The sequence below is a fragment of the Spermophilus citellus genome (assembly GCF_964194105.1).
Source record: "Spermophilus citellus genome assembly, chromosome: 13".
NCBI lineage: Eukaryota > Metazoa > Chordata > Mammalia > Rodentia > Sciuridae > Spermophilus > Spermophilus citellus.
Genome location: NC_138193.1, coordinates 25,668,376 through 25,683,376, shown reverse-complemented (window position 1 = coordinate 25,683,376; position 15,001 = coordinate 25,668,376). Strand labels below are relative to the sequence as shown.

General features: G+C 48.8%; 1 protein-coding gene across 2 annotated transcripts in view; it reads left to right on the top strand.

Annotated features, from left to right (window-relative positions):
• POLR1A (RNA polymerase I subunit A) overlaps window positions 1-15,001 on the top strand; it is a 57,169-nt gene that overhangs the window by 4,148 nt on the left and 38,020 nt on the right. For both annotated transcript variants that reach the window (XM_081265013.1, XM_081265014.1), the window contains 9 exons: window positions 3,981-4,088; window positions 4,929-5,014; window positions 5,133-5,236; window positions 9,139-9,225; window positions 10,137-10,242; window positions 10,506-10,668; window positions 12,682-12,852; window positions 12,969-13,091; window positions 13,846-14,076. In XM_081265013.1, the coding sequence (XP_081121139.1) occupies window positions 3,981-4,088; window positions 4,929-5,014; window positions 5,133-5,236; window positions 9,139-9,225; window positions 10,137-10,242; window positions 10,506-10,668; window positions 12,682-12,852; window positions 12,969-13,091; window positions 13,846-14,076 (1,179 nt within the window). The remainder of the gene's footprint in view (window positions 1-3,980; window positions 4,089-4,928; window positions 5,015-5,132; window positions 5,237-9,138; window positions 9,226-10,136; window positions 10,243-10,505; window positions 10,669-12,681; window positions 12,853-12,968; window positions 13,092-13,845; window positions 14,077-15,001) is intronic.

The following is a 15,001-nucleotide window of genomic DNA, read 5'->3' as shown; positions in this document are numbered from 1 at the left end:
GGGCAGCTGTCCCACAGCATTTCTAACACTCTGATTTGTCAGATTATTCCTCATTAGAATGGCCTCTGGTAAGAGTGCAATCACCAGGACCGGGGAGAGTTTGTATTGTGTTGTTTCGGGGGATGCATGGCGTCAGGTTATTCCACTGATGCTTGTGCTGTGTGGCTATTTCGGGATAAGGTGGGGATCCCCAGGTCTCTCTGCTGCAAAGAGTGTTTTTTTCCTTTCATAATTAGTATTTAGTGTAGGCTTTCTGATGCTATTTTAAAAACCTTATTAAAAATTTCATTTTCTGTGTTAGAATACCAAAATACTATTAATTTTCATTTGAAGAAACCTTTCAGAATTGTTTTATCAATTTTAATACTTTTCCTATAGCTGCTTTCAGATTTTAAGCGCAGTCACATCACCTGCAAAATCTGCTTTGTTTCTCTGGTGTACGTTGCTCTGGTGGCTGTCTGTGTTACCAGGTTGAAGAGGTAGTGGACGTCCTCATCTTGTTTGTTCCCACAAAGAGAAAGCGCTGGCCTTTCCTTCGCACTCCTCTTGAGTACTGAAGTCCTGAAGACTCTAGGAGGGCAGAACAAAGTGCCTCCACAGAGGTGGGGCCCAGGGTAGAAGTGTACCCTCCAGCAGGAGAGGAAAGCACTCTGGGGGCATCTAGCACAAGCATTGGCCTACAGAGCTAGAAGGGGTCCCTGCATGTGTGGGCAGCCCTGCAAGGAATGCCAGTGCTCAGACAGGGTGAGGGATGTTCATTTGGAATAAAGGGTCAGCATGTGATATAAGGCCAGGTCAGTGAAAAGGTACCTGTGTGGTGACCCCAAAGAGGGTAAGGAAGAGTCCGGCTAAGGGGTTGGATTGGCGTGGATATGGGGGTTCCACACAGAAGAGGGTGGTAGCAGCCATGGGAGAGGGTCGTGTGCATGGAAAGGGGTTGGTTGATCAGATCAATCGGAAGTGAAGGACAGTGCCGGCTGCATTTCCCCTGTCAGGGAGAGCAGGAAGCTAGAGTTCGTCCTGCAGTGTGGAGATCAGACGTGTGTGTGCGTGCATGTGCTTGCCGGTGCTATGTGGTTTGCCCCTCAGAGGTCTGGAGTGTGGTCGCATGCACACATGTAACACGAGACCATGCCCTGCTGACAGGGCCTCTGAAGAGATGGCCATCCTGAGGCTGGGACGGCAAGTGCCAGAGAGCACGATCGTGCTCAGAGAGTAAGGGGAACACATCGGAGAACACAAAGGCACACATTAGCTGAATGTGGGACAATTCTAACATAAAAATAAGTGACAATAGTAAATTATTTCAACACATGGAATGGAATAGGAACCCATGAGTTCTCACTAGTGTAAGTGGAAGAGTGAGTGTCTGAAGTGCAAGTCCTGGGCCCTCACACACTCAAGCACCATGCCATCGTCTTCAGTAACAGCAGAGGCTGGGGAGCAGGGGCTCCACAGTCGGGGAGGTCGGCACTCCCTCACGCAGGGAGAAGGATGGTACTTCTGGGTGTTCTGCCAAGATGGCCCAGCTGACCTTGACCCTGAGGAAATATCCTGTACCTGAATTGAAGTACAGTCATGGACCTTGCCTGTAATGCGCAGAAGCCTCAGTGCCTTCAGAGACTGAGGAGCTGTTGAGAGGGAGAGATTCGAGACGTGACAAGGAGTGTAACAGGTGGCTCAGAACGGAATGCTTTTTTTTTCTTTAATTTTTTTTTTTTAGTTATGCATGGACACAATATCTTTATTTGTGTGTTTATTTTCATGTGGTACTGAGAATCAAACCCAGTGCCTCACATGCCTCACATGTGTGAGGGAAGTGCTCTGTCACTGAGCCACAACCCAGCCCAGAACAGGATGCTTTTTGCTATACAAGGATGCTATTGCGTGAACTGACAAAACTTGAATGGTATCTGAGGATTAGGTGGTAGTGTTTTATTAATTTCAATGTACTGATTTGCAAGTTTTTTTGCTTTGGTGTTTTTTTTTTTGTTTGTTTGTTTGTTTTTTGGGTTTGTTTTGTTTTGAGAAAAAGGAAAAGAAGGTTTATTACTTTGCTAGGAAAGAAGAAACACAGGGGACTTCTGTTCCAAAGGATGTAATTCTGCCCATTAGTGGGAACATGGGGCTTTTAAAGAGGTGACTCAAAGGCTACATTCCCTGTGCTCTCTGTTGGAGTTGACATTCATTAAAAAGTCAGTTGCAGTGGCAGAGCAGCAGGGGCTACATTCAAAGCATAAAGTAGACAGTTACACTTCCATAGTCAACTTCTCCATTCCATTTCTATAGGAAAATGGGCAATAGTATCTCCAACTGCTTCCTTATTCTTTTAACTAAGTAACATGGTGAAATTACTTGATTCCTTTCTAATGGTGACTTTGGATTCCTGGCATAAATTCAGCTTGTTCTTGATGTATTTCTTTTTATATATATTAGTGGATTGGGTTTCCTAATATTTTCTTTATGATTTTTGCATTAATAATCATGAGTGAGATTGGTTTGTCAATTTGCTTTCACATATTGGCCTTTTGAATTTGGAAATGTAGATTTTTCTCAGCCTTAAAGTGAGTTAAGGAATCTCTCTCCCTAAAATGCTCTGGGAGAGTTTGTGGAAGATTGGACACACCGTGTGTCAGCAAGACGGTGCTGGGCATTTCTCCTTGGCAATGTCCTACAGTCATCTCCACTTGACTGTCGAGTAGCAAAACAAGACCCCAGCTGTGGCTCTGGGAGCCACCTGACTTAGAAACTCCATGCCCCAAGAGGAAGCAATGTCTTTAGAGTTCTGTGGGCTGAGCTGCCGGGGACCCCCCCCCCCCCCAGGACATGCCTAGTTAGGGAGGCTAGGGGATGTTGTTCTAGGTCATCATCTTTCTAGTCCAGATGCGGTCCCAACCAGTTGGAATCATTTTTGCCCTCAACAGTATTGCCTAGTAACACAAGTTACATTTCTACATTTAGCCACATTTCCAGGGGAACAGAGCTAGAAAGGTAACCCAGGGTCAAATTTGTCCAAGGGGGGTGGTTCTTAAACCTTTACTCTACTTAAAACTTACTACTAAGTAGCATTTTTCTAGGGATTTGTTCATCTCATCTAAAGTTTTAAATTTATATGCACTAAATTACTTGAGGTATCTACTGTCTTTGAAATTCTTTTTAAAAATATGAACATAAAAATGTGATCGTTTACAAAATGAAGATATTGCCCACATCCAGAAACCCCCTCTTCTTCCCTGTCCTTCTGCAGTGATTTTTGACTTTGGATGTATTTAGAGATCTGTCAGGAAAGAGTTCGAGGCCTGGGATGCTGCTGCTTTCCTCCAGAGAGGCGTCTGGTTGCTTCTGCCGTGTGTTTGGCTGCACTGCCAACCTGTACTGTTCTAGTTCAGGCTCAGAGCTTAAGGCTCCCTGGACTACCTGAGTGTGTGAGGGCTGGGGATCCTAAGGGGGTGGCCCTTGGGTCCTCTCTTACTGTGTGTCGCAGCCGATGTCCTGTAGATTTCTGTCCTGGCATTGGCTCTAGGCTTTGATCGCTGTCTCTTGCACTTTTTGAGGGTGTCAGAATTTGCTAATTGGAAAATGTGCCAAGTGCTGTCATATCACAGCACCAGGGAGCCTTGTGGACATCTATGTCCATATCTTCCTTGGAGGCAGAGTGCTCAGCCATGCCCATGTTCTCTGTGACCTTGCCAGGTTTCTGTTTTCTCTTCAGTTTGTCCTGTCAGGACCTCAGAGGGTTAAGATTACAAAGCCATCATATCAGTCTTGGTCCTTTGTAGTCTTGGTCCTTTGTAGTCGTGGTTTATGCTGATTTGCTCTGGGATGTCACAGCGCCTCCCTGCTCTGAGGTGCAGTGTGACATCATGTGCTGCTCTTCCTCCAGGCTCGCTCTTTGCCCTAGCAGAGTGCGCCTGGCGGAGCTGCACGTCAGACATGTGCTTTCTTTGCTCTGATAATACAGTTTTTCTTTTTGTTTTCAGTTTCTGGAAGAAAATGCTGATCCTTCTGCCTTTGAAATTCAGGAAGAGTTAGAACAGTACACAACCAAGGTTCTGCAGAACAACCTCCTGGGGACTCAGGGCGCACACGTGAGTTGTCACTGTGTCTCTTCCGTGACACCGGGTTCTTGGTGTTATTACCATGGTTCCCTCTGTACTTTCATTTGCAAATATTGGCTACCCAAAGTAGGTCTGGATTTAAATTCCAGCTCTAACTCTTTGGAGGCCTGTGACCTTGCAAATTATGTAACTGCCCCTAGATGCCCATTTTCCCATCTTTACTGCCTGCTGCAGGACCAAAGATAGGGGGTGACATAGGTCATTCAGTTATAGTGTCCACCAGCACCCACTCTGAGAATATGAGCTGTTTCCTTCTCTCCCTCCTCCAGTGCCTCTCTAAACCACTGCTGCCCTGGCCACCTCACCACAGCACTGTGTAAGCATCCATTTAGTCACTGAATGAACGAATAGGGTAGACAGTTGACTGCAGTACTGATCTTGAGACCTGGTTCATCTTGTGCACAGACCTCCCACCAGAGGTTCTGATTTAACTGGTCTGGGGCAGGGCCCATGTGTAGGTTGCAAAGCTCCTGGGGCCTGTTTGCACTGGGCATAGAACCATGTGGATGTGCCTTTCTCAGAGCCCAAGGCCACCTGAGGTGGCAGCAGCATAAACAGCAGCTGCATCCAGAAAGCTTTGGTTTAAAAATTAGAGTAACTGGCATTTGTTGAGTACATTTTGTGGTACTGGGGATTGAACCCAGGGCCTGGCTCATGCTAGACAAATGCTTTACCATGGAGCTACCCCTGCCCCCCCAGCAGCTTTGGGAGATTTTCATCTAAGAAAGTAAGGGTGATTTCCTGTGGTTAAAAATGGTGGAAACCATGAGATGAAAATGGCACTGCAAGTCCTCTGGTTTTTTGTGACAGGTGAAAAATGTGTGTGAGAGCAGAAGCAAACTCATTGCTTACTTCTGGAAGGCACACATGTCTGCTAAGCGATGTCCCCACTGCAAGTGAGTGTTGGGCACCTCCTTCCCTTCCCTAGGATAAAAGGTGCTGGCTGGTCTCTCGCCGCACTCCCGAGTGTCTTGTGGGGCAGTGTTTCCTTCACCACTGTGTCCTTACCCTCAGGACTGGGCGGTCAGTTGTTCGAAAGGAGCACAACAGCAAGCTGACAATCACGTATCCAGCTGTGGTGCACAGGAAGTCTGGCCAGACGGATGCCGAGCCCCTGGGTAAGCTGCTGGGGTCTGGAGGGGGCTCTTTGACAATTTTGCTCCTGTGTGGCCATCGTGTGTCCCACACCTTGGGAGTACCTGGTCCTGTTGCTACATGCTCCTCTGCCATGTGTTTGTAGGGCCAGCAGAGGAATGGCGTCCAGGCCTCTCACCCAAGAAACCCAGTGGGTCAGTGCCCCACAGTGCCTCTGTCCTCGGTGCTTATTTTTCTGAAAGATTTTTGAATAAGAAATATCAGAATATACCTTGCAAATATGTTGAAACATTTTAGTATAAAACAAATGTAGGTTTATTTTGGAGTAAAATGTGGGCAAATAATTTTAACAACTATAAGCGTTTAACAAAAAGCGCAGTTTGGTTCAATACTATCGAGTGAATTACAGGCTTTATTTGAAGTTCTCCAAAGAGGCTGCTGTGGCTGCTCACCAGGACCCTGTGGGCAGTCTCCTAGCTCTGCTCTGCCCTTGGGTAGTTGAGAACTAACTAGGACTGACTGAGGGTGTTCACTCTTCTGTTTCTGTAGTGGTAGGCTTCATATTTTTCTTAATTTATTCTGAAATGCTGAGGGTTACATAAAGTATTCCTGGGAGTACTGAGACTAGTGCCTGTCACTCAGTGTATGTGCTGTGGGTGTCTCTTTCTAGTCAAGACTAACATGCCAGGGCAGGAAAGCACATCTGTGACTGTAGTCGGCTCTGCTGTGTGCTGTGAGCGACTCAGAGATGGCTGCTTCTTGGAGCTTTGATTCCAGCTCCGTGGAGTGACCATGACAAATCTCTGGCCCAGGTGGAGGGAGTCACATGAACAGAGGTCCACAGCAAATGCTCTGTGCCTTTCCCAGGGTTCTAGGTGGAGCGGGCAGGGACATGATTCTTCTTCTGGACATGTGAGTTTTGTCTTTCACAGTGAAGATTCTGGCAAGGCAGGCAGTAAATAACAAACCTGCCTGTTATTTTGTAATAGCCTTTTTACTTAAAATCATTTGAGACTTACAGAGGAGTAGAAAACATGGTAAATAGAGTCCCTGTGTACTCTTTATTCAGTTTGCCCTAATGTTTCAGGTCACCATGTGCATTTGTCAGAACTAAGAGCTTGATACTGGCACAATACTATTGAATGAATTACAGGCTTTATTTGAAGTTCTCCAATTTTTTCAGTGTTGGCATTTTTTATGTTCGAGGACCAGTCCAGATACCACATTGCATTTAGAAAGCCAACTTAGATTAGTGGGTAACAGCAGCACAAGAATGGGTTTTCTTTCACTTACCCATAAATAGCCCATAAGACAGCTTTTTCTTAAAACCAGTAGGGATTTGCTGCTGTGGCCCTTAGGATGCTTTAGAAAGTGCTAATAGGTCGAGAACAGAGATGATCAGAATTCTGGAAGATGGCTGTTTTGGGGGCCGATTTCTAGTACTAGTCTCCAGTGCTTTCAGCTGTACGAGAATTCTGAAGTCTCTTTCACTGCCACCCTGAGCAGGGGTGGTGCAGCCAGAGGTCCCTGCCCTGGGAATGTGAAGCAGTAGTCTCTCAGCTCTGGGGTTAGATCGCTGTGTTTAACAGAGATTTGCTTGTTGGACACTCAGCATCATGCCCAGGACTATGGGGTCCAAGGGGGACACAGCTCAAAGATGGACACTAGGCCATGTGGCCTCTGCTCTTGGAGGAGGCTGCAGGTGACCAGTGGCTCAGGGAGCAGTTTGGTATCTTTCCATGGCCTGGTCATGTTCTGTAGACCACAGGAAGCCACTAAGTGAGGCCTGTTCCTGCCAGACCGCTGAGCCGTATGGAGTGCCCTCCATGCTTGAAGCACTCTGCGCCCCCAAACCCTCTAGCATAGTAGCACTTAATAAGGACTCTGGCACCCAAGAAGCCCCACCCATTGAGACCTGGGATTTCCCAGATTATCTGACCTCCAGACATTTCCCATTTAGCATCTGTTGCAGGCAAAGGAAGCCCTCAGGAGGCTCTCTGAGGTCCAGCTGGGCAGACGGCACTGTCGCAGGTGGTGGGAGTTCTTTGTGAGGAGCCCGTGTGAGGAGGTGACCTCTTGTGGCTGGACACATCAGTCTGCCTCAGGGTGGCCTGCACAGCAGTGGAGACACGACTGGACGGAGCTGGGGAGATTCCACCAGGCTTCCTGAGCCCTCTGGCCTGTCCAGGGGGCAGAGTCAGATGCTCACTTCCAGAAGGAGCACAGAGCTGTTTTGAAGGGAATGGGCTCCATTTTCCCACTGCATGCTCAGCTTTCCAAGTCTGTGGCTTCCCTGAGGTCAGAGCTGCTCCTCTTCCTGTGCCTGTGCTTCCTTCACTTGCGTTCACTATTGAAATGTTTTGTTTCATGGGTGTCAAAACAAGTGTGCAAACTCCTTGACCCAGCAGTTCCATATGACTTTATCCTAAGAAATTAAAAAACCCACAGCGACGTTTAAATAGTGGAAAGTAGGACGCGACTTAATGGCCCATTAATAGAGACTAGTTAAATAAATTATGATACATTTATTGTTGTCCAAACCACAGATTTCTCTGAAAGCTTCTGATGACACACCCTCTGCAGATTATAAAGAAAGTAATGAGAGAAATAGAGATAGAATGAAACTAAAATTTATTTATTTATTTATTTATTTTGGTACTGGGGATTGAACTCAGGGGCACTCAGCCACTGAGCCGCATCTGCAGTCCTGTTTTGTATTTTATTTAGAGACAGGGTCTCACTGAGTAGCTTAGCACCTCGCTGTTGCTGAGGCTGGCTTTGAACTCAAAATCCTCCTGTCTCAGCCTCCCAAGCTACTGCTGAAACTAAGATCTTAAAATATAGAAAAAGGCAAGAGGATGGGGTGTTCTCCCCCACTTTTTGTTGTAGTACTGGTGAATTGAACCCAGGGGCACTTTACTCCTGGTTCTTTTTCTATTTTATTTTATTTTGAGACAGGTTCTTGCTAAGTTGCCCTCACTGGTCTTAAACTTGTGATCCTCCTGCCTCAGCCTCTAGAATGAATCACTGGCATTGCAGGCGCGGTCATTGCACCTGACTAAGAGTAGAGTTTCCAGTATAGGTACCTTCAGGGTGCATCGTGCTTAAACCAGTGGCTCTTTAACATCTGCTGTGAGCCAGACGCTGTGTCAGGGCTTAGGAGCACAGGCAAGGCATGGTTCCTGCCCTGATTATTCCACAAAGATCAATCAGGTGGAGCAATCTCAATTTCAGTGAATATATCTCAGAAAAGTTTGGTAGTTTTGACATTAGAAAATGACACTACTTAGTTATCCTTGTCAGTCAGCTAATCGAGCTCTTATATAAACCAGAGGGCTAGAAAAGAGCATATAAAAGTGATAGGGCTGGGGTGTAGCTCAGCGGTAGAGCGCTTACCTAGTGTACACAGGCCCTGGGTTCCATTCCCAGCAACACCCACTCCGCCCAAAAAATAATGGTTGTGAATTTGATAGGAGAGTAGATATTGTTTTCTTTTGCTCAGTTTTTCAGGTTTTATAAGATAGCTACATTGTTTTCATTAATTTAGATTAGAGTAAGGGGGAAGTCCAGGGCTGAGAATATCCTGTCCTAAAGATTGACTTGTGGTCAAGTTGCAGGCTTTGCAGAATAAAGACAAAGAATTGATAAAATCAGCCAGGCATGATGGTGAATACCTGTAATCTCAGTAGTTGGGAGGCTGAAGCAGGAGAATCCAAGTACAAAGCCAGCCTCAGCAACTTAGAAAGGCTCTAAGCAACTTGGTGAGACCATGTCTCAAAAAATAAAATAAAGGCTGGGGATAAGGCTCAGTGGATAAGCACCACTGAGTTCAATCCCTGATTACCAAAAACATTGATAAATCCGATTACTGAAGGAGGACTTGGTATTGACTCACAGTGCTCTGATTTCCCCTCTTCTGCTGCAGGAATTGAGGAAGCTCAGATGGGAAAACGAGGGTACTTAACGCCCAGCAGTGCCCGGGAACATCTTTTCTCCATTTGGAAGAATGAAGGTGCTTTGCCAGGCAGCCCCTGTCATCTCCACGCTTGTTAACCTGCCTTATTAGTCCTGTTTTTCTTAAGGCTGCCCTTGTCATCGCTGTCTCCTGAAGTAGACCTGTGGGTTTGGGACAAGCTTCAGAGTACATTGAATTTGAAGTAGGGGCCCAGCACTAAGAACTCGGCCCTGATTGTAACTGAGCCTGGTCATTAGGTGAGAGCTGCAGTGGCCTCACTTAATGCAGATTGACAAGTGTTGGAAGGTCCAGAGTGATCCACCTTATGCTAAGTGCCCATTCGTAAAAGTCCTTTTAAAAGATTGGGGATTCCTTTTCAGAATTAAGAATGAACTTTTTTTTTTTTTTAATTAGGGTGTCTATACATTTTAGTTCCCTATAATAAGGAACACCCCGTTCCTCTCTGAGTCTGTTACGGGGCCTATGCAGCATGATCAGGCTCTGGCGCTCCTGACACACCAGAAGTAGTGTCAGAATGATGGCCCCACTAAAGGGCATCAGGAAAATCGCCAGGGACTGACATTCCTGTGACAAGCCCTGGCACGTTGGATTCATTTTCTCTGAGCACTTTTTTATATCACTAGAAACTTCATACATCTCTGATCACAGAAGAACCTCTTGACTGGCCTTTGCATGGGATGTTTTGTAAATGCCGGGGAATAGATCCTTAACCATATAGGAGTTTCAGGTTTGGGGAGGGCATGTGAACGGGAAGGCTTCCCAGGCCTGCCCCTCGGCCTCTGGGAAGCAGCATTTGCTGTCTTGCTGTCTCCGGTTTGGTTTTGGGAGAAAGGGTACCATGGGAGGGCGGATGTCCTCTATTCAAGTTTTCCTCTCATCAGTGGCTTCGTGGCTGTCCTCACATACAGACTGACGTGGTATGCTTGGTTTCTCTGTTTCAAACACAGGGTTCTTTCTGAATTACCTTTTCTCGGGACTGGTTGATGTTGGCATGGAATCCAGATTCAATCCGAGTATGTTCTTTCTAGATTTCGTGGTGGTGCCTCCCTCCAGGTAATGCCCTACCTTATGTCACCTGATAAGTTTGGCTGCGGCGTGAATACGGACTTGGGGAGGCCCCGGGAGGGTCATGTGCTAACCATCGCACAGCAGTCCTCTGTAGGCTATGTGGTGGGCTCCTTGCCTCTGACTACAGGCCCGGGCGGGAGGGTGGCCCCTGTTGAGTGTGGTGTGTGTGCTGCCCACAGCAGGCAGGGTGGGGGCCGCAGAACAGGCCCTTCTAACACTGGGCATTCCTCGCCCTGTGGTCCCCGCAGGTATCGCCCTGTCAATCGCCTAGGGGACCAGATGTTTACCAATGGCCAGACGGTGAACTTGCAGGCTGTCATGAAGGATGTCGTTCTGATCCGGAAACTTCTGGCACTGATGGCTCAAGAACAGCAGCTGCCCTGTGAGGTGGCAGCGCTCAGCACAGACGAGGTCAGGACCACACGCTGTGGAGAGTGCTGACAGGACCCTTAGTGGGGCTGTGGGTTTGGGGACATGCACGAGCCTGGAAAGGTCGGGCTATGGTCTGCGTTCTGCCCCTGGCTGCCATACCAGGTACCCTTTAGTTAAGTCCCTTTAATTCTGTGTGTGGTTTGTGGTGGGTTCACACCTCAGCTGTTCCGAGCCACCAGCTGCTGGCAGCTCCAGGAGAAACGTCCCCTTCCCTCCTGGGTCACACTACTGGAACTCTGCTTTGGGCTCACTGGATCCGGAAGCCAGTGTTTAGAATGGCAGTTTTACAGGGTAGGACTGTCACAGCTGCCAATCCTGTGGACACTCAGCTTGCTGAGATCACTCAAGGACTTCCCAGCCCAAGGGTACTCTCTGGGTGCAGATAGACATGGCCATCTCCAGCCTTGGGTAACAGGGCCCTCAGGTGCCTGCCAGCCAGGTCTGTCACTGGGTGACACCACTGTTCCCTGGACCTTGTGCTCTGGGTTGCCCAGACATTCTTCTTGGAGCTTTCTTGGATCAGCCATTGTAATATTTTAACACATCCCCCTGTAAGAGAGACCTGCCAGCTACAGGCTAGTCCAGTTTGAGAGGGAAGACTATAGGATAATCAGATACGATGACCAGGGCTGAAAATTTCATCTTGGTGTCCCTTGAAAATTGGAGCACACCTTTTTTGGGAAGAAAAGGCTTGGTCTCTGCAGAAACAGCATCCTTCCCAGTTCCAGGGTCAGTTTCCCTCTGATTGATGGGCATGTTCTTGTCTCTTCCCTTTGGCTCCCTTGTTCCATTGCCTTGATGGTGGGACAGGCCCTGCTCACTTCACCGGTAACCTTGGGGCCCTGAGCCAGTGAATGTCCTAAGCAGTGGGTCAGGCTGGTGGGGGACCACCTCGTCCTGTGCGGGGGACAGAATGCTGCCTGCAGAGATAACTGCCTTCCCTACAACTGAAGACTCCTCTGGGGACAAGCCCACTTCACTGCTGGTTCCCATAGGAGTCTCATCCACTTCCTGTGGACCCACCCTCCCCTGCATAGGTTTCTTCTCTCATGTGACCCATACTGGAGGACTCAGGTGATTGTCTCCTGGGTCATGTGCAGCCAGAGAGGAACAGATGGTGGCCAGCCACCAGCAGTAGGTGGTGCTATAGGGCAGTTTGTGGCCTCTGTGTATTTATCTCCCCTGTGCTGGTGGAGGGAAAAGAGGAAAAGACAGAACCAGGGCAGAAGTATCCAAATTTTCTGGCCAGGCACAGGGGCCATACCTGTAATCCCAGCTGCTTGAGAGGCTGAGGCAGGAGGGTCACGAGTTCAAAGCCAGCCTCAACAACTCAGTAAGACCCCGTCTATAACAAAATATTTTAAAAGGGGCTGGGGATGTGGCTCAGTGATTAAGCACCCCTGGATTCAATCCCCAGTACCAAAAAAAAAAAAAAAGCCGGAAATATTCAAGTGCTCATTGCTTGAACACTCAGAGGCCTAGGAATTAGCCAGCAACTTAGCCCATTTAGGGACCTAATCATAATTAATGGCGTAGAATACTGTGGCAAACATTATTCCTCTTCAGGAATTGTTCTGGCTTCATTTTTACAAGTACATAGGGTTAAATTTTTGTGAAACCATAATTAAAACTGAAATTCCATATGCAACTTAGTTATGTGGCAAGATAACAGCTTCCAGAGAAGTGTGGATGTGGGAAAAACTTGGGTTCCCCTTCCTTGGGCACCAGCTTTTGGTGCTCAGCATCTGCCCTGAGAAGGAAGCCTGTGTCCACACTGAGCTCATCCTACCCACAGAGAGGCTGGTGGACGCGTGACGAGCCTGCAGCCCATGGTGCACACTGGGAAGACAGGCTCCTCAGCACTCCCACCTGTCCCTCCGTTCAAAGGCAGCTCAGGGCGTGTTTGTCAGGACTGGGAGAGGAAAGAAAAGTAAAAGAAGCCAACCTGGGTTTTCCCCCACCATCCCTGTTTCTTGGCCTTATTTTTCCCAGGAAAAAGACTCTTTGGTGGCTATGGACCGGTCCTTTTTAAGTACACTTCCAGGCCAGACTCTCACAGACAAGCTGTACAACATTTGGATTCGCCTTCAGAGCCACGTCAACATTGTGTTTGACAGCGAGATGGACAAACTCATGATGGAAAAGTACCCTGGCATCAGACAGGTGAGCGTGGGTTGGATTCCCGTTACTGGCTGACGAGGTGAATAATGTTGAAACAAGGAAGCAATAAACAGTGAAATTTTTAAATGATGTTTCTGGTGGGCTTTCGCTCCATACAGATCTTAGAGAAGAAAGAAGGCCTGTTCCGAAAGCACATGATGGGCAAGCGGGTAGACTACGCGGCCCGCTCTGTCATCTGCCCAGACATGTACATCAACACCAATGAGATCGGGATTCCCATGGTGCGTGTTTTGGGAACTGCAGGCGGTAGGCAGTGGTGCCAAGGAGGACTGCTGGTGGTGCAGGAAGCCACAGTGGCTCACCTGGGGTGGTGCCCATCTCCTCCCACGTGGGAAAAGCGCTTTGGGGGGACTCGAGGCTGCCTGGTGGCCTCCAGACACCTGCACACGAGGGGACCTACGCCTGCCACATCACAGGCCCCTGCTCCCCTGTCTCTGTCTAGTCTCCCATTTAATGAGGGCATGACAGGAAGGGGGCAAAGGGAATTTCCTTCCCGTCAGCTTACATGCCCTTGTTTCCTGGCTGGGGACTGGAGAGAACCCAGAGGAGACCTGCGTTGATCAAAGGGCTGCTGCTAATGAGCACATGCTCGGACTAGGGGGGAAGTGAGAAGAGGAAGCCTGCTCACCCAGGGGACATGAATGGGTAGGGGGCAAGGCACTGACAGCAGGGGCAGCTGAGGGCGGGTGCTTTGAACTCATTGGCACAAGACGGAAGGATAAAATTTAATGATGTGCTAAAAATGTTTTACTGGGTAAATTGTAGCGTTCAGTCATGCTCCTTAGACTGCTGGAGGAGGAGGCCAGTGCATGCCCATAGGAGAGCAGGTGCAGACAGGACATTGCTTCGGTGGCTAAAGGGTTCTCTGGACGACGCAGACTGCTCCCCATATCGTGGGCATGTCATACAGACTGTGGAAGCAGATTTTGGGCAGACCCTGTGACCTGAATTTCTGTACCTATTCCTTGTTTCTAGGTGTTTGCCACAAAACTGACCTACCCTCAGCCAGTGACCCCCTGGAATGTCCAGGAACTGAGACAGGCAGTTATCAATGGTCCCAATGTGCACCCGGGAGCCTCCATGGTCATCAATGAGGATGGCAGTCGCACAGCCCTGAGCGCCGTGGACATAACCCAGCGTGAAGCCGTGGCCAAACAGCTCCTGACACCAGCCACAGGGGCACCTAAGCCCCAGGGGACAAAAATTGTGAGTAGTGGGAAAGTTTGGTCAGGGGCCCAGATAGCTCCTATCTGGCTCCCCCATGCTGCCTTCGCCTAGGGCTACTCAGAGGGTGGCCTCACATCAGCAGGGGCAGTATCCCCAGAGTGTCTGAGAAATGGGCACTTCTTGTGCTGTGTGATGAGCTCGGGGTAGGGCTCAGGCACCTTGCTCTATGGTGTTTCCAGAGAGGTCTCCATGCTGCACCTTAAGAAGTGCTCTACGCCAAGGAGACTCCTGGCAGTGAGTCTTAGGTGGTGCCTCAGTTTGGGGCAGTGGTGATACCCACTCATGGTGCTGTCACAGTCGTGTCCCACTGGGGAGAGTATGTGAGTGATAGCAGTTCTGCTGGGGGCCTCAGGGCTGCCTGCCTTGTAGGCGCCCTTCTGCTGGGAGGGGAGGGGAGGCCACCAGCCCTGGCCAGGCCACAGAGGCAGAGGTTGCTAGACGAGGTGGATTCGATTTGGGTTAACCTAGGGTCTGCCTGCACTAGGTGTGGCTGACTGGTTGGTTCCTCTTTGACAGTGGGTTCAAGTGCTCCAGTTTCTAGTGGCCTTGTAGAGACTCTGAAGGAACAGGTAGTAACATACTCTTGGCCTTGTCCCCAAGGCTGCTGGCCTGCAGGCCTCTGCTAAGCCTCCTGCTCTCCTGTCTTATGGCTGTGCTCAGGTGGAGTGACACTCTCCCCGGCACACAGATACCAGGTCGCCTCTCAGCTCTCTCCTGATACGTCAGGTGAGATTTGTGTTCAGGTTCGTAGGCTTGTTCTGCCTCCTGAGTGCCTGGCCTTCTGGCGGAATGTGCAGGTTTCAGCAAAGCCCCTTTTCCCCCTCAATCAGAGTACGATTCCCGGCTTCGTTGGCCACACAAGCTGCAGGTGAATGGTGTCTCTGCTGGTAGAAGTGTATGTATG